Here is a 21,311-nt window from a genome sequence, read left to right as displayed (position 1 = left end):
TGTACAGGGAACGCCACAGAAGCATTATGCTCTAAACATTTAAAAGTAAACACCATAGCATAAATGTATTCATCATCCCTCAGTGTGGAGAGAGAGAGAGAGAGAGAGAGAGAGAGAGAGAGAGAGAGAGAGAGCGAGACAGAGAAGTTACAGTAGTGGGGTGAAGAGAGTGAAAGTGCTGGATAGAGACAGAGAGAGGAGGGGGGGAGAGAGAGAAAGTGCTGGATAGAGACAGAGAGAGGAGGGGGGGGGGAGAGAGAGAAAGTGCTGGATAGAGACAGAGAGAGGAGGGGGGGAGAGAGAGAGAAAGTGCTGGATAGAGACAGAGAGAGGAGCGGGGGAGAGAGAGAGCGAGGCGGAGTGTCGAGGTTAGGGCTGTGATGTAATCACTCTGGTGGTACGGCACCAGAGTGTGACCTAAATGTGAACTGCTCCGAGCAGAGCACACACAAACTCCTACAAATGGAGCAGACATGTGGAGAGCGGGTTGTGTGTGTGTGTTTAGTGTGAGGATCACTACACAGTCACTGTGTGTCTCAGAGCAGAACACAGCATACCGGCTGCCTAGGTGACAGTCAACCAGTGCATTTGCATGTGTGTCATGAATAAAACAAGCAAGCCAGACCGAAATCAGAGCCTATCCTTCCCTTAGCCCCTAGTTGCTACAGTAGCTATGAGTTCTTAGCCCCCAGGCTCTTGTAAAGAGGCGTTGACGTGCTGTCCTTGGATAGACTCCACCCTCTTACCTGGCCTGTTGGATAGACTCCACCCACTTTTTGCAGTCTGACTCCTCCTCCGTCCGCAGCTCCAGAGGCTTCTGACCGTCATGACCAAACACCACCAGGAAGTAGTGCTGGAGAAAACAGGAAACATAAATACTATTACCAGGAAGTAAACAGGAAATAGAATCAACATTTAAGGTGGTACCAGAGAGGAAGAGGCGAAGTGACAGGGCCCACTTCTGTCAAAATCTGTCCATGCGAGAATACAAAAAAATCCCTACTTGGTCTGCTTATATTGGTCTGCTTAACCTTTCACTGCAGTGGGCTAAATCAGGGTCACACAGAATGTCCTGGAAAGCCACACACACGCACGTAGATGTACACACATTCACAAAACCCAGAACTTACATTCCAGTATGAGAAGAATGATGCTGTTTTTGTCAAACTAGTGTTTATCCTTGTCTTGTTCTTTCTCTGAAAGGAATCCGATAAACACACACTTTCCTACATGTTAAGCATTCCCACTACATAAACAAAACTCTCATAATATCAAACGTGACTTCATTGTTTAAAAACAGGAGAGAATATATCTTGGAAATGGCATCCCAAATGAGCCCTTCTGTTTGTCACTCAGTTCCCTGACCAAGAGAACAGGAGAGAGAACAGGAGAGAGGACAGGAGAGAGGACAGGAGAGAGGACAGGAGAGAGGAAAGGAGAGAGGACATTAGAGAGAACAGGAGAGAGGACAGTAGAGAGAACAGGAGAGAGAAAAGGAGAGAGAACGAGAGAGAGAACAGGAGAGAGGACAGGAGAGAGGACAGGAGAGAGGACATGAGAGAGAACGGGAAAGAGGATAGGACAGCAGAGAGAACAGGAGAGAGAACATGAGAGAGAACAGGAGAGAGAATGGGAGAGAGAACAAGAGAGAGAACAGGAGAGAGGACAGGCGAGAGAACAGGAGAGAGGATAGGACAGGAGAGAGAACAGGAGAGAGGACAGGAGAGAGGACAGGAGAGAGGACAGGAGAGAGAACAGGAGAGAGAACAGGAGAGAGGACATGAGAGAGAACGGGAGAGAGGATAGGACAGGAGAGAGGACAGGAGAGAGGACAGGAGAGAGGATAGGAGAGAGGACAGGTGTGAGGACAGGAGAGAGGACAGGAGAGAGGATAGGAGAGAGGACAGGAGAGAGAACAGGAGAGAGGACAGGAGAGAGAACAGGAGAGAGAACAGGAGAGAACGGGAGAGAGAATGGGAGAGAGAACAGGAGAGAGGATAGGAGAGAGGACAGGAGAGAGAACAGGAGAGAGGACATGAGAGAGAACGGAAGAGAGGATAGGACAGGAGAGAGAACAGGAGAGAGGACAGGAGAGAGGATAGGAGAGAGGACAGGAGAGAGGATAGGAGAGAGGACAGGAGTGAGGATAGGAGAGAGGACAGGAGAGAGGACAGGAGAGAGGACAGGAGAGAGAACATGAGAGGACAGGAGAGAGGATAGGACAGGAGAGAGAAAAGGAGAGGACATGAGAGAGGACAGGAGAGAGAACAGGAGAGAGGATAGGACAGGAGAGAGGACAGGAGAGAGGACAGGAGAGAGGACAGGAGAGAGGATAGGACAGGAGAGAGAACAGGAGAGAGGACATGAGAGAGGACAGGAGAGAGAACAGGAGAGAGGATTGGACAGGAGAGAGGATAGGAAAGAGAACAGGAGAGAGGATAGGAGAGAGGACAGGCGAGAGAACAGGAGAGAGAGCAGGAGAGAGAACAGGAGAGAGGATAGGAGAGAGGACAGGAGAGAGAACAGGAGAGAGGACAGGAGAGAGGATAGGAGAGAGGACAGGAGAGAGAACAGGAGAGAGGACATGAGAGAGAACGGGAGAGAGGATAGGACAGGAGAGAGAACAGGAGAGAGGACAGGAGAGAGGATAGGAGAGAGGACAGGAGAGAGGATAGGAGAGAACAGGAGAGAACAGGAGAGAGGACAGGAGAGAGGACAGGAGAGAGAATAGGAGAGGGAATAAGAGAGAGGACAGGAGAGAGGATAGAACAGGAGAGAGGATAGAACAGGAGAGGGGATAGGAGAGAGGACAGGAGAGAGAACAGGAGAGAGGATAGGAGAGAGGACATGAAAGAGAACAGGAGAGAGGACATGAGAGAGAACGGAAGAGAGGATAGGACAGGAGAGAGAACAGGAGAGAGGACAGGAGAGAGGATAGGAGAGAGGACAGGAGAGAGGATAGGAGAGAGGACAGGAGTGAGGATAGGAGAGAGGACAGGAGAGAGGACAGGAGAGAGGACAGGAGAGAGAACATGAGAGGACAGGAGAGAGGATAGGACAGGAGAGAGAAAAGGAGAGGACATGAGAGAGGACAGGAGAGAGAACAGGAGAGAGGATAGGACAGGAGAGAGGACAGGAGAGAGGACAGGAGAGAGGACAGGAGAGAGGATAGGACAGGAGAGAGAACAGGAGAGAGGACATGAGAGAGGACAGGAGAGAGAACAGGAGAGAGGATTGGACAGGAGAGAGGATAGGAAAGAGAACAGGAGAGAGGATAGGAGAGAGGACAGGCGAGAGAACAGGAGAGAGAGCAGGAGAGAGAACAGGAGAGAGGATAGGAGAGAGGACAGGAGAGAGAACAGGAGAGAGGACAGGAGAGAGGATAGGAGAGAGGACAGGAGAGAGAACAGGAGAGAGGACATGAGAGAGAACGGGAGAGAGGATAGGACAGGAGAGAGAACAGGAGAGAGGACAGGAGAGAGGATAGGAGAGAGGACAGGAGAGAGGATAGGAGAGAACAGGAGAGAACAGGAGAGAGGACAGGAGAGAGGACAGGAGAGAGAATAGGAGAGGGAATAAGAGAGAGGACAGGAGAGAGGATAGAACAGGAGAGAGGATAGAACAGGAGAGGGGATAGGAGAGAGGACAGGAGAGAGAACAGGAGAGAGGATAGGAGAGAGGACATGAAAGAGAACAGGAGAGAGAACAGCAGAGAGGATAGGACAGGAGAGAGAACAGGAGAGAGGTCAGGAGAGAGAACAGGAGAGAGGATAGGAGAGAGGATAGGACAGGAGAGAGAACAGGAGAGAGGACAGGAGAGAGGACAGGAAAGAACAGGAGAGAGGATGGGAGAGAGGATAGGACAGGAGAGAGAACAGGAGAGAGGATAGGAGAGAGGATAGGAGAGAGAACAGGAGAGAGGACATGAGAGAGAACGGGAGAGAGGATAGGACAGGAGAGAGAACAGGAGAGAGAACAGGAGAGAGGACAGGAGAGAGAACAGGAGAGAGGATAGGAGAGAGGATAGGAGAGAGAACAGGAGAGAGGACAGGAGAGAGGACAGGAGAGAGGACAGGAGAGAGGACATGAGAAGGGGACATGAGAAGGGGACAGGACAGAGAACAGGAGAGAGGACATGAGAAGGGGACAGGAGAGAGGACAGGAGCGAGGACAGGTGTGAGGGCATGAGAGAGAACAGGAGAGAGGACATGGGAGAGAACAGGAGAGAGAACAGGAGAGAGGATATGAGAGAGAACAGGAGAGAGGACATGAGAGAGGACATGAGAGAGGATAGGACAGGAGAAAGAACAAGAGAGAGAACAGGAGAGGGGACATGAGAAGGGGACAGGAGAGAGGACAGGAGAGAGGACAGGAGAGAGGACATGAGAAGGGGACAGGAGAGAGGACAGGGGAGAGGAAAGGAGAGAGACTAGGAGAAAACAGGAGATTGAACAGTAGAGAGAATAGGAGAGAGAATAGGAGAAAACAGGAGATTGAACAGGAGAGAGAATAGGGGAGTGAACAGGAGAGAGGACATGAAAGAGAACAGGAGATTGAACAGGAGAAAACAGGAGATTGAACAGGAGAAAACAGTAGATTGAACAGGAGAGAGGACAGGAGAAAACAGGAGAGTGAACAGGAGAGAGGACAGGAGAAAACAGGAGATTGAACAGGAGAGAGGACAGGAGGAAACAGGAGAGAGGACAGGAGAAAACAGGAGCGAGGACAGGAGAGAGGACAGGAGAAAACAGGAGATTGAACAGGAGAAAACAGGAGAGAGGACAGGAGAAAGCAGGAGATTGAACAGGAGAGAGGACAGGAGAAAACAGGAGATTGAACAGGAGATTGAACAGGAGAGAGGACGAGAGAGGACAGGAGAAAACAGGAGAGAGGACAGGAGAGAGGACAGGAGAAAACAGGAGAGAGGACAGGAAGACAGGAGAAAACAGGAGAGGGAACAGGAGAGAGGACAGGAGGAAACAGGAGAGAGGACAGGAGAAAACAGGAGCGAGGACAGGAGAGAGGACAGGAGGACAGGAGAAAACAGGAGATTGAACAGGAGAAAACAGGAGAGACGACAGGAGAAAACAGGACAAAACAGGAGAAAACAGAGAAAACAGGAGAAAACAGGAGAGAGGACAGGAGAAAACAGGTGATTGAACAGGAGAGAGGACAGGAGGAAACAGGAGAGAGGACAGGAGAAAACAGGAGCGAGGACAGGAGAGAGGACAGGAGGACAGGAGAAAACAGGAGATTGAACAGGAGAAAACAGGAGAGACGACAGGAGAAAACAGGACAAAACAGGAGAAAACAGAGAAAACAGGAGAAAACAGGAGAGAGGACAGGAGAAAACAGGTGATTGAACAGGAGAGAGGACAGGAGAGGACAGGAGAGAGGACAGGAGAAAACAGGAGATTGAACAGGAGAGAGGACGAGAGAGGACAGGAGAAAACAGGAGAGAGGACAGGAGAGAGAACAGGAGAAAACAGGAGAGGGGACAGGAGAGAGGACAGGAGAAAACAGGAGAGGGGACAGGAGAGAGGACAGGAGAAAACAGGAGAGAGGACAGGAGATAGGACATGAGAAGGGGACACGAGAGAGGATAGGAGAGAGAACAGGAGAGAGGACATGAGAGAGGATAGGACAGGAGAGAGGACAGGAAGACAGAAGAAAACAGGAGAGGGGACAGGAGAGAGGACAGGAGAAAACACAAGAGAGGACAGGAAAAACAGGAGAGGGGACAGGAGAGAGGACAGGAGAGGGGACAGGAGAGAGGACAGGAGAAAACAGGAGAGAGGACAGGAGATAGGACATGAGAAGGGGACATGAGAGAGGATAGGAGAGAGAACAGGAGAGAGGACATGAGAGAGGATAGGACAGGAGAGAGGACAGGAGAAAACATGAGAGAGGACAGGAAGACAGGAGAAAACAGGAGAGGGGACAGGAGAGAGGACAGGAGAGGGGACAGGATAGAGGACAGGAGAAAACAGGAGAGGGGACAGGAGAAAACAGGAGAGAGGACAGGAGATAGGACATGAGAAGGGGACACGAGAGAGGATAGGAGAGACAACATGAGAGAGGATAGGACAGGAGAGAGGACATGAGAAGGGGACAGGAGAGAGGACATGATAGATCAGGAAAGAGGACATGAGAAGGGGACAGGAGAAGGGGACAGGAGAGAGAACAGTAGAGAAGATATGAGAAGGGGACAGGAGAGAGAATAGGAGAAAACAGGAGAAAACAGGAGAGAGGACAGGAGAAAACAGGAGAAAACAGGAGAGAGGACAGGAGAAAACAGGAGAAAACAGGAGAGAGGACAGGAGAAAACAGGAGAAAACAGGAGAAAACAGGAGAGAGGACAGGAGAAAACAGGAGAAAACAGGAGAGAGGACAGGAGAAAACAGGTGATTTAACAGGAGAGAGGACAGGACAAAACAGGTGATTGAACAGGAGAGAGGACAGGAGAAAACAGGAGAGAGGACAGGAGAAAACAGGAGATTGAACAGGAGAGAGAATAGGAGAGTGAACAGGAGAGAGGACATGAGATTGAACAGGAGAGAGGACAGGAGAGAGGACATGAGAAGGGGACAGGAGAGAGGAAAGGAGAGAGACTAGGAGAAAACAGGAGATTGAACAGTAGAGAGAATAGGAGAGAGAATAGGAGAAAACAGGAGATTGAACAGGAGAGAGAATAGGGGAGTGAACAGGAGAGAGGACATGAAAGAGAACAGGAGATTGAACAGGAGAAAACAGGAGATTGAACAGGAGAAAACAGTAGATTGAACAGGAGAGAGGACAGGAGAAAACAGGAGAGTGAACAGGAGAGAGGACAGGAGAAAACAGGAGATTGAACAGGAGAGAGGACAGGAGGAAACAGGAGAGAGGACAGGAGAAAACAGGAGCGAGGACAGGAGAGAGGACAGGAGAAAACAGGAGATTGAACAGGAGAAAACAGGAGAGAGGACAGGAGAAAGCAGGAGATTGAACAGGAGAGAGGACAGGAGAAAACAGGAGATTGAACAGGAGATTGAACAGGAGAGAGGACGAGAGAGGACAGGAGAAAACAGGAGAGAGGACAGGAGAGAGGACAGGAGAAAACAGGAGAGAGGACAGGAAGACAGGAGAAAACAGGAGAGGGAACAGGAGAGAGGACAGGAGAAAACAGGAGATTGAACAGGAGAGAGGACAGGAGGAAACAGGAGAGAGGACAGGAGAAAACAGGAGCGAGGACAGGAGAAAACAGGAGCGAGGACAGGAGAAAACAGGAGATTGAACAGGAGAAAACAGGAGAGACGACAGGAGAAAACAGGACAAAACAGGAGAAAACAGAGAAAACAGGAGAAAACAGGAGAGAGGACAGGAGAAAACAGGTGATTGAACAGGAGAGAGGACAGGAGAGGACAGGAGAGAGGACAGGAGAAAACAGGAGATTGAACAGGAGAGAGGACGAGAGAGGACAGGAGAAAACAGGAGAGAGGACAGGAGAGAGAACAGGAGAAAACAGGAGAGGGGACAGGAGAGAGGACAGGAGAAAACAGGAGAGGGGACAGGAGAGAGGACAGGAGAAAACAGGAGAGAGGACAGGAGATAGGACATGAGAAGGGGACACGAGAGAGGATAGGAGAGAGAACAGGAGAGAGGACATGAGAGAGGATAGGACAGGAGAGAGGACAGGAAGACAGAAGAAAACAGGAGAGGGGACAGGAGAGAGGACAGGAGAAAACACAAGAGAGGACAGGAAAAACAGGAGAGGGGACAGGAGAGAGGACAGGAGAGGGGACAGGAGAGAGGACAGGAGAAAACAGGAGAGAGGACAGGAGATAGGACATGAGAAGGGGACATGAGAGAGGATAGGAGAGAGAACAGGAGAGAGGACATGAGAGAGGATAGGACAGGAGAGAGGACAGGAGAAAACACGAGAGAGGACAGGAAGACAGGAGAAAACAGGAGAGGGGACAGGAGAGAGGACAGGAGAGGGGACAGGATAGAGGACAGGAGAAAACAGGAGAGGGGACAGGAGAAAACAGGAGAGAGGACAGGAGATAGGACATGAGAAGGGGACACGAGAGAGGATAGGAGAGACAACATGAGAGAGGATAGGACAGGAGAGAGGACATGAGAAGGGGACAGGAGAGAGGACATGATAGATCAGGAAAGAGGACATGAGAAGGGGACAGGAGAGAGGACATGAGAAGGGGACAGGAGAGAGAACAGTAGAGAAGATATGAGAAGGGGACAGGAGAGAGAATAGGAGAAAACAGGAGAAAACAGGAGAGAGGACAGGAGAAAACAGGAGAAAACAGGAGAGAGGACAGGAGAAAACAGGAGAAAACAGGAGAGAGGACAGGAGAAAACAGGAGAAAACAGGAGAAAACAGGAGAGAGGACAGGAGAAAACAGGAGAAAACAGGAGAGAGGACAGGAGAAAACAGGTGATTTAACAGGAGAGAGGACAGGACAAAACAGGTGATTGAACAGGAGAGAGGACAGGAGAAAACAGGAGAGAGGACAGGAGAAAACAGGAGATTGAACAGGAGAGAGAATAGGAGAGTGAACAGGAGAGAGGACATGAGATTGAAGAGGAGAGAGGACATGAGAAGGGGACAGGAGAGAGAACAGGAGAGAGGACATGAGAAGGGGACAGGAGAGAGGACAGGAGCGAGGACAGGTGTGAGGGCATGAGAGAGAACAGGAGAGAGGACATGGGAGAGAACAGGAGAGAGAACAGGAGAGAGGATAGGAGAGAGAACAGGAGATTAAACAGGAGAAAACAGGAGATTGAACAGGAGAAAACAGGAGATTGAACAGGAGAAAACAGTAGATTGAACAGGAGAGAGGACAGGAGAAAACAGGAGATTGAACAGGAGAGAGGACAGGAGGAAACAGGAGAGAGGACAGGAGAAAACAGGAGCGAGGACAGGAGAGAGCACAGGAGAAAACAGGAGATTGAACAGGAGAAAACAGGAGAGAGGACAGGAGAAAACAGGAGAAAACAGGAGAGAGGACAGGAGAAAACAGGTGATTGAACAGGAGAGAGGACAGGAGAGGACAGGAGAGAGGACAGGAGAAAACAGGAGATTGAACAGGAGAGAGGACAGGAGATAGGACATGAGAGAGGATAGGACAGGAGAGAGAACAGGAGAAAACAGGAGAGGGGACAGGAGAGAGGACAGGAGAAAACAGGATAGGAGAGAGGACAGGCGAGAGAACAGGAGAGAGAGCAGGAGAGAGAACAGGAGAGAGGATAGGAGAGAGGACAGGAGAGAGGATAGGAGAGAGGACAGGAGAGAGAAAAGGAGAGAGGACATGAGAGAGAACGGGAGAGAGGATAGGACAGGAGAGAGAACAGGAGAGAGGACAGGAGAGAGGTTAGGAGAGAGGACAGGAGAGAGGATAGGAGAGAACAGGAGAGAACAGGAGAGAGGACAGGAGAGAGGACAGGAGAGAGAATAGGAGAGAGAATAAGAGAGAGGACAGGAGAGAGGATAGAACAGGAGAGAGGATAGAACAGGAGAGGGGATAGGAGAGAGGACAGGAGAGAGAACAGGAGAGAGGATAGGAGAGAGGACATGAAAGAGAACAGGAGAGAGAACCGGAGAGAGAACAGCAGAGAGGATAGGACAGGAGAGAGAACAGGAGAGAGGTCAGGAGAGAGAACAGGAGAGAGGATAGGAGAGAGGATAGGACAGGAGAGAGAACAGGAGAGAGGACAGGAGAGAGGACAGGAAAGAACAGGAGAGAGGATGGGAGAGAGGATAGGACAGGAGAGAGAACAGGAGAGAGAACATGAGAGGACAGGAGAGAGGATAGGAGAGAGAACAGGAGAGAGGATAGGAGAGAGGATAGGAGAGAGAACAGGAGAGAGGACATGAGAGAGGACATGAGGGAGGATAGGACAGGAGAGAGAACAGGTGAGAGAACAGGAGAGAGAACATGGCAGAGAACAGGAGAGAGAACAGGAGAGAGGACAGGAGAGAGAATAGGAGAGAGAACAGGAGAGAGGACAGGAGAGAGAACAGGAGAGAGAACAGGAGAGAGGATAGGAGAGAGAACAGGAGAGAGGACATGAGAGAGGACATGAGAGAGGATAGGACAGGAGAGAGAACAGGAGAGAGAACAGGAGAGAGGACATGAGAGAGAACAGGAGAGAGGATAGGAGAGAGAACAGGAGAGAGAACATGAGAGAGGATAGGACAGGAGAAAGAACAGGAGAGAGAACAGGAGAGGGGACATGAGAAGGGGACAGGAGAGAGAACAGGAGAGAGGATAGGACAGGAGAGAGGACAGGAGAGAGGACAGGAGAGAGGACAGGAGAGGGGACATGAGAAGGGGACAGGAGAGAGAACAGGAGAGAGGATAGGACAGGAGAGAGGACAGGAGAGAGAACAGGAGAGAGGACATGAGAGAGAACGGGAGAGAGGATAGGACAGGAGAGAGAACAGGAGAGAGGACAGGAGAGAGGATAGGAGAGAGGACAGGAGAGAGGATAGGAGAGAACAGGAGAGAGGACAGGAGAGAGGACAGGAGAGAGAATAGGAGAGAGAATAAGAGAGAGGACAGGAGAGAGGATAGAACAGGAGAGAGGATAGAACAGGAGAGGGGATAGGAGAGAGGACAGGAGAGAGAACAGGAGAGAGGATAGGAGAGAAGACATGAAAGAGAACAGGAGAGAGAACCGGAGAGAGAACAGCAGAGAGGATAGGACAGGAGAGAGAACAGGAGAGAGGTCAGGAGAGAGAACAGGAGAGAGGATAGGAGAGAGGATAGGACAGGAGAGAGAACAGGAGAGAGGACAGGAGAGAGGACAGGAAAGAACAGGAGAGAGGATGGGAGAGAGGATAGGACAGGAGAGAGAACAGGAGAGAGAACATGAGAGGACAGGAGAGAGGATAGGAGAGAGAACAGGAGAGAGGATAGGAGAGAGGATAGGAGAGAGAACAGGAGAGAGGACATGAGAGAGGACATGAGGGAGGATAGGACAGGAGAGAGAACAGGTGAGAGAACAGGAGAGAGAACATGGCAGAGAACAGGAGAGAGAACAGGAGAGAGGATAGGAGAGAGAACAGGAGAGAGAACAAGAGAGAGGACATGGGAGAGAACAGGAGAGAGAACAGGAGAGAGGACAGGAGAGAGAATAGGAGAGAGAACAGGAGAGAGGACAGGAGAGAGAACAGGAGAGAGAACAGGAGAGAGGATAGGAGAGAGAACAGGAGAGAGGACATGAGAGAGGACATGAGAGAGGATAGGACAGGAGAGAGAACAGGAGAGAGAACAGGAGAGAGGACATGAGAGAGAACAGGAGAGAGGATAGGAGAGAGAACAGGAGAGAGAACATGAGAGAGGATAGGACAGGAGAAAGAACAGGAGAGAGAACAGGAGAGGGGACATGAGAAGGGGACAGGAGAGAGAACAGGAGAGAGGATAGGACAGGAGAGAGGACAGGAGAGAGGACAGGAGAGAGGACAGGAGAGGGGACATGAGAAGGGGACAGGAGAGAGAACAGGAGAGAGGATAGGACAGGAGAGAGGACAGGAGAGAGAACAGGAGAGAGGACATGAGAGAGAACGGGAGAGAGGATAGGACAGGAGAGAGAACAGGAGAGAGGACAGGAGAGAGGATAGGAGAGAGGACAGGAGAGAGGATAGGAGAGAACAGGAGAGAACAGGAGAGAGGACAGGAGAGAGGACAGGAGAGAGAATAGGAGAGAGAATAAGAGAGAGGACAGGAGAGAGGATAGAACAGGAGAGAGGATAGAACAGGAGAGGGGATAGGAGAGAGGACAGGAGAGAGAACAGGAGAGAGGATAGGAGAGAGGACATGAAAGAGAACAGGAGAGAGAACCGGAGAGAGAACAGCAGAGAGGATAGGACAGGAGAGAGAACAGGAGAGAGGTCAGGAGAGAGAACAGGAGAGAGGATAGGAGAGAGGATAGGACAGGAGAGAGAACAGGAGAGAGGACAGGAGAGAGGACAGGAAAGAACAGGAGAGAGGATGGGAGAGAGGATAGGACAGGAGAGAGAACAGGAGAGAGAACATGAGAGAGAACATGAGAGGACAGGAGAGAGGATAGGAGAGAGAACAGGAGAGAGGATAGGAGAGAGGATAGGAGAGAGAACAGGAGAGAGGACAGGAGAGAGGACAGGAGAGAGAACAGGAGAGAGAACAGGAGAGAGGATAGGAGAGAGGATAGGAGAGAGAACAGGAGAGAGGACAGGAGAGAGAACAGGAGAGAGGACATGAGAAGGGGACATGAGAAGGGGACAGGACAGAGAACAGGAGAGAGGACATGAGAAGGTGACAGGAGAGAGGACAGGAGCGAGGACAGGTGTGAGGGCATGAGAGAGAACAGGAGAGAGGACATGGGAGAGAACAGGAGAGAGAACAGGAGAGAGGACATGAGAGAGGATAGGACAGGAGAAAGAACAGGAGAGAGAACAGGAGAGGGGACATGAGAAGGGGACAGGAGAGAGGACAGGAGAGAGGATATGAGAAGGGGACAGGAGAGAGGACAGGGGAGAGGAAAGGAGAGAGACTAGGAGAAAACAGGAGATTGAACAGTAGAGAGAATCGGAGAAAACAGGAGTTTGAACAGGAGAGAGAATAGGAGAGTGAACAGGAGAGAGGACATGAGATTGAACAGGAGAGAGGACATGAGAAGGGGACAGGAGAGAGAACAGGAGAGTGGACATGTGAAGGGGACAGGAGAGAGGACAGGAGAGAGAACAGGTGTGAGGACATGAGAGAGAACAGGAGAGAGGACATGAGAGAGGACATGGGAGAGGACATGAGAGAGGACATGAGAGAGGATAGGACAGGAGAAAGAACAAGAGAGAGAACAGGAGAGGGGACATGAGAAGGGGACAGGAGAGAGGACAGGCGAGAGGACAGGAGAGAGGACATGAGAAGGGGACAGGAGAGAGGACAGGGGAGAGGAAAGGAGAGAGACTAGGAGAAAACAGGAGATTGAACAGTAGAGAGAATAGGAGAGAGAATAGGAGAAAACAGGAGATTGAACAGGAGAGAGAATAGGGGAGTGAACAGGAGAGAGGACATGAAAGAGAACAGGAGATTGAACAGGAGAAAACAGGAGATTGAACAGGAGAAAACAGTAGATTGAACAGGAGAGAGGACAGGAGAAAACAGGAGCGAGGACAGGAGAGAGGACAGGAGAAAACAGGAGATTGAACAGGAGAAAACAGGAGAGAGGACAGGAGAAAGCAGGAGATTGAACAGGAGAGAGGACAGGAGAAAACAGGAGATTGAACAGGAGATTGAACAGGAGAGAGGACGAGAGAGGACAGGAGAAAACAGGAGAGAGGACAGGAGAGAGGACAGGAGTAAACAGGAGAGAGGACAGGAAGACAGGAGAAAACAGGAGAGGGAACAGGAGAGAGGACAGGAGAAAACAGGAGATTGAACAGGAGAGAGGACAGGAGGAAACAGGAGAGAGGACAGGAGAAAACAGGAGCGAGGACAGGAGAGAGGACAGGAGGACAGGAGAAAACAGGAGATTGAACAGGAGAAAACAGGAGAGACGACAGGAGAAAACAGGACAAAACAGGAGAGAGGACAGGAGAAAACAGGTGATTGAACAGGAGAGAGGACAGGAGAGGACAGGAGAGAGGACAGGAGAAAACAGGAGATTGAACAGGAGAGAGGACGAGAGAGGACAGGAGAAAACAGGAGAGAGGACAGGAGAGAGAACAGGAGAAAACAGGAGAGGGGACAGGAGAGAGGACAGGAGAAAACAGGAGAGGGGACAGGAGAGAGGACAGGAGAAAACAGGAGAGAGGACAGGAGATAGGACATGAGAAGGGGACACGAGAGAGGATAGGAGAGAGAACAGGAGAGAGGACATGAGAGAGGATAGGACAGGAGAGAGGACAGGAAGACAGAAGAAAACAGGAGAGGGGACAGGAGAGAGGACAGGAGAAAACACAAGAGAGGACAGGAAAAACAGGAGAGGGGACAGGAGAGAGGACAGGAGAGGGGACAGGAGAGAGGACAGGAGAAAACAGGAGAGGGGACAGGAGAGAGGACAGGAGAAAACAGGAGAGAGGACAGGAGATAGGACATGAGAAGGGGACATGAGAGAGGATAGGAGAGAGAACAGGAGAGAGGACATGAGAGAGGATAGGACAGGAGAGAGGACAGGAGAAAACACGAGAGAGGACAGGAAGACAGGAGAAAACAGGAGAGGGGACAGGAGAGAGGACAGGAGAGGGGACAGGATAGAGGACAGGAGAAAACAGGAGAGGGGACAGGAGAAAACAGGAGAGAGGACAGGAGATAGGACATGAGAAGGGGACACGAGAGAGGATAGGAGAGACAACATGAGAGAGGATAGGACAGGAGAGAGGACATGAGAAGGGGACAGGAGAGAGGACATGAAAGAGAACAGGAGATTGAACAGGAGAAAACAGGAGATTGAACAGGAGAAAACAGTAGATTGAACAGGAGAGAGGACAGGAGAAAACAGGAGAGTGAACAGGAGAGAGGACAGGAGAAAACAGGAGATTGAACAGGAGAGAGGACAGGAGGAAACAGGAGAGAGGACAGGAGAAAACAGGAGATTGAACAGGAGGAAACAGGAGAGAGGACAGGAGAAAGCAGGAGATTGAACAGGAGAGAGGACAGGAGAAAACAGGAGATTGAACAGGAGAGAGGACGAGAGAGGACAGGAGAAAACAGGAGAGAGGAAAGGAGAGAGGACAGGAGTAAACAGGAGAGAGGACAGGAAGACAGGAGAAAACAGGAGAGGGAACAGGAGAGAGGACAGGAGAAAACAGGAGATTGAACAGGAGAGAGGACAGGAGGAAACAGGAGAGAGGACAGGAGAAAACAGGAGCGAGGACAGGAGAGAGGACAGGAGGACAGGAGAAAACAGGAGATTGAACAGGAGAAAACAGGAGAGACGACAGGAGAAAACAGGACAAAACAGGAGAAAACAGAGAAAACAGGAGAAAACAGGAGAGAGGACAGGAGAAAACAGGTGATTGAACAGGAGAGAGGACAGGAGAGGACAGGAGAGAGGACAGGAGAAAACAGGAGATTGAACAGGAGAGAGGACGAGAGAGGACAGGAGAAAACAGGAGAGAGGACAGGAGAGAGAACAGGAGAAAACAGGAGAGGGGACAGGAGAGAGGACAGGAGAAAACAGGAGAGGGGACAGGAGAGAGGACAGGAGAAAACAGGAGAGAGGACAGGAGATAGGACATGAGAAGGGGACACGAGAGAGGATAGGAGAGAGAACAGGAGAGAGGACATGAGAGAGGATAGGACAGGAGAGAGGACAGGAAGACAGAAGAAAACAGGAGAGGGGACAGGAGAGAGGACAGGAGAAAACACAAGAGAGGACAGGAAAAACAGGAGAGGGGACAGGAGAGAGGACAGGAGAGGGGACAGGAGAGAGGACAGGAGAAAACAGGAGAGGGGACAGGAGAGAGGACAGGAGAAAACAGGAGAGAGGACAGGAGATAGGACATGAGAAGGGGACATGAGAGAGGATAGGAGAGAGAACAGGAGAGAGGACATGAGAGAGGATAGGACAGGAGAGAGGACAGGAGAAAACACGAGAGAGGACAGGAAGACAGGAGAAAACAGGAGAGGGGACAGGAGAGAGGACAGGAGAGGGGACAGGATAGAGGACAGGAGAAAACAGGAGAGGGGACAGGAGAAAACAGGAGAGAGGACAGGAGAAGGGGACACGAGAGAGGATAGGAGAGACAACATGAGAGAGGATAGGACAGGAGAGAGGACATGAGAAGGGGACAGGAGAGAGGACATGAGAGATCAGGAAAGAGGACATGAGAAGGGGACAGGAGAGAGGACATGAGAAGGGGACAGGAGAGAGAACAGTAGAGAAGATATGAGAAGGGGACAGGAGAGAGAATAGGAGAAAACAGGAGAAAACAGGAGAGAGGACAGGAGAAAACAGGAGAAAACAGGAGAAAACAGGAGAGAGGACAGGAGAAAACAGGAGAAAACAGGAGAGAGGACAGGAGAAAACAGGTGATTTAACAGGAGAGAGGACAGGACAAAACAGGTGATTGAACAGGAGAGAGGACAGGAGAAAACAGGAGATTGAACAGGAGAGAGAATAGGAGAGTGAACAGGAGAGAGGACATGAGATTGAACAGGAGAGAGGACATGAGAAGGGGACAGGAGAGAGAACAGGAGAGAGGACATGAGAAGGGGACAGGAGAGAGGACAGAAGAGAGGACAGGTGTGAGGGCATGAGAGAGAACAGGAGAGAGGACATGGGAGAGAACAGGAGAGAGAACAGGAGAGAGGATAGGAGAGAGAACAGGAGATTAAACAGGAGAAAACAGGAGATTGAACAGGAGAAAACAGGAGATTGAACAGGAGAAAACAGTAGATTGAACAGGAGAGAGGACAGGAGAAAACAGGAGATTGAACAGGAGAGAGGACAGGAGAAAACAGGAGATTGAACAGGAGAGAGGACAGGAGGAAACAGGAGAGAGGACAGGACAAAACAGGAGCGAGGACAGGAGAGAGCACAGGAGAAAACAGGAGATTGAACAGGAGAAAACAGGAGAGAGGACAGGAGAAAACAGGAGAAAACAGGAGAGAGGACAGGAGAAAACAGGTGATTGAACAGGAGAGAGGACAGGAGAGGACAGGAGAGAGGACAGGAGAAAACAGGAGATTGAACAGGAGAGAGGACAGGAGAGGGGACAGGAGAGAGAACAGGAGAAAACAGGAGAGGGGACAGGAGAGAGGACAGGAGAAAACAGGATAGGGGACAGGAGAGAGGACAGGAGAGAGAACAGGAGAGAGGACATGAGAGAGGATAGGACAGGAGAGAGGACAGGAAGACAGAAGAAACAGGAGAGGGGACAGGAGAGAGGACAGGAGAAAACACGAGAGAGGACAGGAAGACAGGAGAAAACAGGAGAGGGGACAGGAGAGAGGACAGGAGAGGGGACAGGATAGAGGACAGGAGAAAACAGGAGAGGGGACAGGAGAGAGGACAGGAGAAAACAGGAGAGAGGACAGGAGATAGGACATGAGAAGGGGACACGAGAGAGGATATGAGAGAGAACAGGAGAGAGGACATGAGAGAGGATAGGACAGGAGAGAGGACATGAGAAGGGGACAGGAGAGAGGACATGAGAGATCAGGAAAGAGGACATGAGAAGGGGACAGGAGAGAGGACATGAGAAGGGGACAGGAGAGAGGACAGGAGAGAGAACAGTAGATAAGATATGAGAAGGGGACAGGAGAGAGAATAGGAGAAAACGGGAGATTGAACAGTAGAGAGAATAAGAGAGCGAACAGGAGAGAGGACAGGAGAAAACAGGAGAAAACAGGACAAAACAGGAGAGAGGACAGGAGAAAACAGGAGAAAACAGGAAAGAGGACAGGAGAAAACAGGAGAGAGGACAGGAGAAAACAGGAGATTGAACAGGAGAGAGAATAGGAGAGTGAACAGGAGAGAGGACAGGAGAGAGAACAGGAGAGAGGACATGAGAAGGGGACAGGAGAGAGGACAGGAGAGACGACAGGTGTGAGGGCATGAGAGAGAACAGGAGAGAGGACAGGAGAAAACAGGAGAAAACAGGAAAGAGGACAGGAGAAAACAGGTGATTTAACAGGAGAGAGGACAGGACAAAACAGGTGATTGAACAGGAGAGAGGACAGGAGAAAACAGGAGAGAGGACAGGAGAAAACAGGAGATTGAACAGGAGAGAGAATAGGAGAGTGAACAGGAGAGAGGACATGAGATTGAACAGGAGAGAGGACAGGAGAAGGGGACAGGAGAGAGGACAGGAGAGAGGACAGGTGTGAGGGCATGAGAGAGAACAGGAGAGAGGACATGGGAGAGAACAGGAGAGAGAACAGGAGAGAAGATAGGAGAGAGGACATGAGAAGGGGACAGGAGAGAGGACAGGAAAGAGGACAGGTGTGAGGGCATGAGAGAGAACAGGAGAGAGGACATGGGAGAGAACAGGAGAGAGAACAGGAGAGAGGACAGGAGAGAGGATAGGAGAGAGAACAGGAGAGAGGACATGAGAGAGGACATGAGGGAGGATAGGACAGGAGAGAGAACAGGTGAGAGAACAGGAGAGAGAACATGGCAGAGAACAGGAGAGAGAACAGGAGAGAGGATAGGAGAGAGAACAGGAGAGAGAACAAGAGAGAGGACATGGGAGAGAACAGGAGAGAGAACAGGAGAGAGGACAGGAGAGAGAATAGGAGAGAGAACAGGAGAGAGGACAGGAGAGAGAACGGGAGAGAGAACAGGAGAGAGGATAGGAGAGAGAACAGGAGAGAGGACATGAGAGAGGACATGAGAGAGGATAGGACAGGAGAGAGAACAGGAGAGAGAACAGGAGAGAGGACATGAGAGAGAACAGGAGAGAGGATAGGAGAGAGAACATGAGAGAGGATAGGACAGGAGAAAGAACAGGAGAGAGAACAGGAGAGGGGACATGAGAAGGGGACAGGAGAGAGGACAGGAGAGAGGACAGGAGAGAGGACAGGAGAGAGGACAGGAGAGAGAACAGGAGAAGGGGACAGGAGAGAGGACAGGGGAGAGGACAGGAGAGAGACTAGGAGAAAACAGGAGATTGAACAGTTGAGATAATAGGAGAGTGAACAGGAGAGAGGACATGAGAGAGAACAGGAGATTAAACAGGAGAAAACAGGAGATTGAACAGGAGAAAACAGGAGATTGGACAGGAGAGAGGACAGGAGGAAACAGGAGAGAGGACAGGAGAAAATAGGAGAGGGGACAGGAGAAAATAGGAGATTGGACAGGAGAGAGGACCGGAGGAAACAGGAGAGAGGACAGGAGAAAATAGGAGCGAGGACAGGAGAGAGGACAGGAGAAAACAGGAGATTGAACAGGAGAAAACAGGAGAGAGGACAGGAGAAAACAGGAGAGAGGACAGGAGAAAACAGGAGGAAACAGGAGAGAGGACAGGAGAAAATAGGAGAGGGGACAGGAGAAAATAGGAGATTGGACAGGAGAGAGGACAGGAGGAAACAGGAGAGAGGACAGGAGAAAATAGGAGCGAGGACAGGAGAGAGGACAGGAGAAAACAGGAGATTGAACAGGAGAAAACAGGAGAGAGGACAGGAGAAAACAGGAGAGAGGACAGGAGAAAACAGGAGATTGAACAGGAGATTGAACAGGATAGAGGACGAGAGAGGACAGGAGAAAACAGGAGAGAGGACAGGAGAAAACAAGAGAGAGGACAGGACGACAGGAGAGGGGACAGGAGAGAGGACAGGAGAAAACAGGAGAGAGGACAGGAGAGAGGATAGGAGAGAGAACAGGAGAGAGGACATGAGAGAGGATAGGAGAGAGAACAGGAGAGAGGACATGAGAGAGGATAGGAGAGAGAACAGGAGAGAGGACATGAGAGAGGATAGGACAGGAGAGAAGACTTGAGAAGGGGACAGGAGAGAGGATAGGAGAGAGAACAGGAGAGAGGACATGAGAGAGGATAGGAGAGAGAACAGGAGAGAGGACATGAGAGAGGATAGGACAGGAGAGAAGACATGAGAAGGGGACAGGAGAGAGGACATGAGAGATCAGGAAAGAGGACATGAGAAGGGGACAGGAGAGAGGACAGGAGAGAGAACAGTAGAGAAGATATGAGAAGGGGACAGGAGAGAGAATAGGAGAAAACGGGAGATTGAACAGTAGAGAGAATAGGAGAAAACCGGAGAAAACAGGAGAGAGGACAGGAGAAAAGAGGAGAAAACAGGAGAGAGGACAGGAGAAAACTGGTGATTGAACAGGAGAGAGGACAGGAGAGAACAGGTGATTGAACAGGAGAAAACAGGAGAGAGGACAGGAGAAAACAGGAGAGAGGACAGGAGAGAGGACAGGAGAAAACAGGAGATTGAACAGGAGAGAGAATAGGAGAGTGAACAGGAGAGAGGACATGAGATTGAACAGGAGAGAGGACATGAGAAGGGGACAGGAGAGAGAACAGGAGAGAGGACATGAGAAGGGGACAGGAGAGAGGACAGGAGAGAGGACATGAGAAGGGGACAGGGGAGAGGACAGGAGAGAGACTAGGAGAAAACAGGAGATTGAACAGTAGAGAGAATAGGAGAAAACAGGAGATTGAACAGGAGAGAGAATAGGAGAGTGAACAGGAGAGAGGACATGAGAGAGAACAGGAGATTAAACAGGAGAAAACAGGAGATTGGACAGGAGAAAACAGGAGAGAGGACAGGAGAGAAAACAGGAGAGAGGACAGGAGAGAAAACAGGAGAGAGGACAGGAGAGAAAACAGGAGAGAGGAAAGGATAGAGGACAGGAGAGAGGACAGGAGAGAGGACAGGAGAGAGGACAGGAGAAAACAGGAGAGAGGACAGGAGAGGGGACATGAGATTGAACAGGAGAGAGGACATGAGAAGGGGACAGGAGAGAGAACAGGAGAGAGGACATGAGAAGGGGACAGGAGAGAGGACAGGAGAGAGGACAGGAGAGAGGATAGGAGAGAGAACAGGAGAGAGGACATGAGAGAGGACATGAGAGAGTATAGGACAGGAGAGAGAACATGAGAGAGGACATGGGAGAGAACAGGAGAGAGAACGGGAGAGAGGATAAGAGAGAGAACAGGAGAGAGGACATGGGAGAGAACAGGAGAGAGGATAGGAGAGAGAACATGAGAGAGGATAGGACAGGAGAAAGAACAGGAGAGAGAACAGGAGAGAACATGAGAAGGGGACAGGAGAGAGGACAGGAGAGAGGACATGAGAAGGGGACAGGGGGGAGGACAGGAGAGAGACTAGGAGAAAACAGGAGATTGAACAGTAGAGAGAATAGGAGAAAACATGAGATTGAACAGGAGAGAGAATAGGAGAGTGAACAGGAGAGAGGACATGAGAGAGTACAGGAGATTAAACAGGAGAAAACAGGAGATTGGACAGGAGAAAACAGGAGATTGAACAGGAGAGAGGACAGGAGAAAACAGGAGATTGAACAGGAGAGAGGATAGGAGATTGAACAGGAGAGAGGACAGGAGAAAACAGGTGATTGAACAGGAGAGAGGACAGGAGAGGACAGGAGAGAGGACAGGAGAAAACAGGAGATTGAACAGGAGAGAGGACAGGAGATAGGACATGAGAGAGGATAGGACAGGAGAGAGGACAGGAGAGAGAACAGGAGAAAACAGGAGAGGGGACAGGAGACAGGACAGGAGAAAACAGGATAGGGGACAGGAGAGAGGACAGGAGATAGGACATGAGAAGGGGACACGAGAGAGGATAGGAGAGAGAACAGGAGAGAGGACATGAGAGAGGATAGGACAGGAGAGAGGACAGGAA

At 50.5% G+C, this 21,311-nt stretch overlaps 1 protein-coding gene across 3 annotated transcripts in view; it reads right to left on the bottom strand.

Moving 5' to 3' along the window:
* LOC110522941 (ras-specific guanine nucleotide-releasing factor 2) overlaps positions 1-21,311 on the bottom strand; it is a 70,794-nt gene that overhangs the window by 20,812 nt on the left and 28,671 nt on the right. For all 3 annotated transcript variants that reach the window (XM_090234834.1, XM_036977506.2, XM_036977507.2), the window contains exon 2: positions 747-853. In XM_090234834.1, the coding sequence (XP_090090960.1) occupies positions 747-853 (107 nt within the window). The remainder of the gene's footprint in view (positions 1-746; positions 854-21,311) is intronic.

Source organism: Oncorhynchus mykiss, chromosome 5 (assembly GCF_057628025.1).
Source record: "Oncorhynchus mykiss isolate SJ-2025 chromosome 5, ASM5762802v1, whole genome shotgun sequence".
Taxonomy (NCBI): Eukaryota; Metazoa; Chordata; class Actinopteri; order Salmoniformes; family Salmonidae; genus Oncorhynchus; species Oncorhynchus mykiss.
Note: the sequence above shows the minus strand (reverse complement) of the source record. Positions and strands in the feature narration are given on the sequence as shown.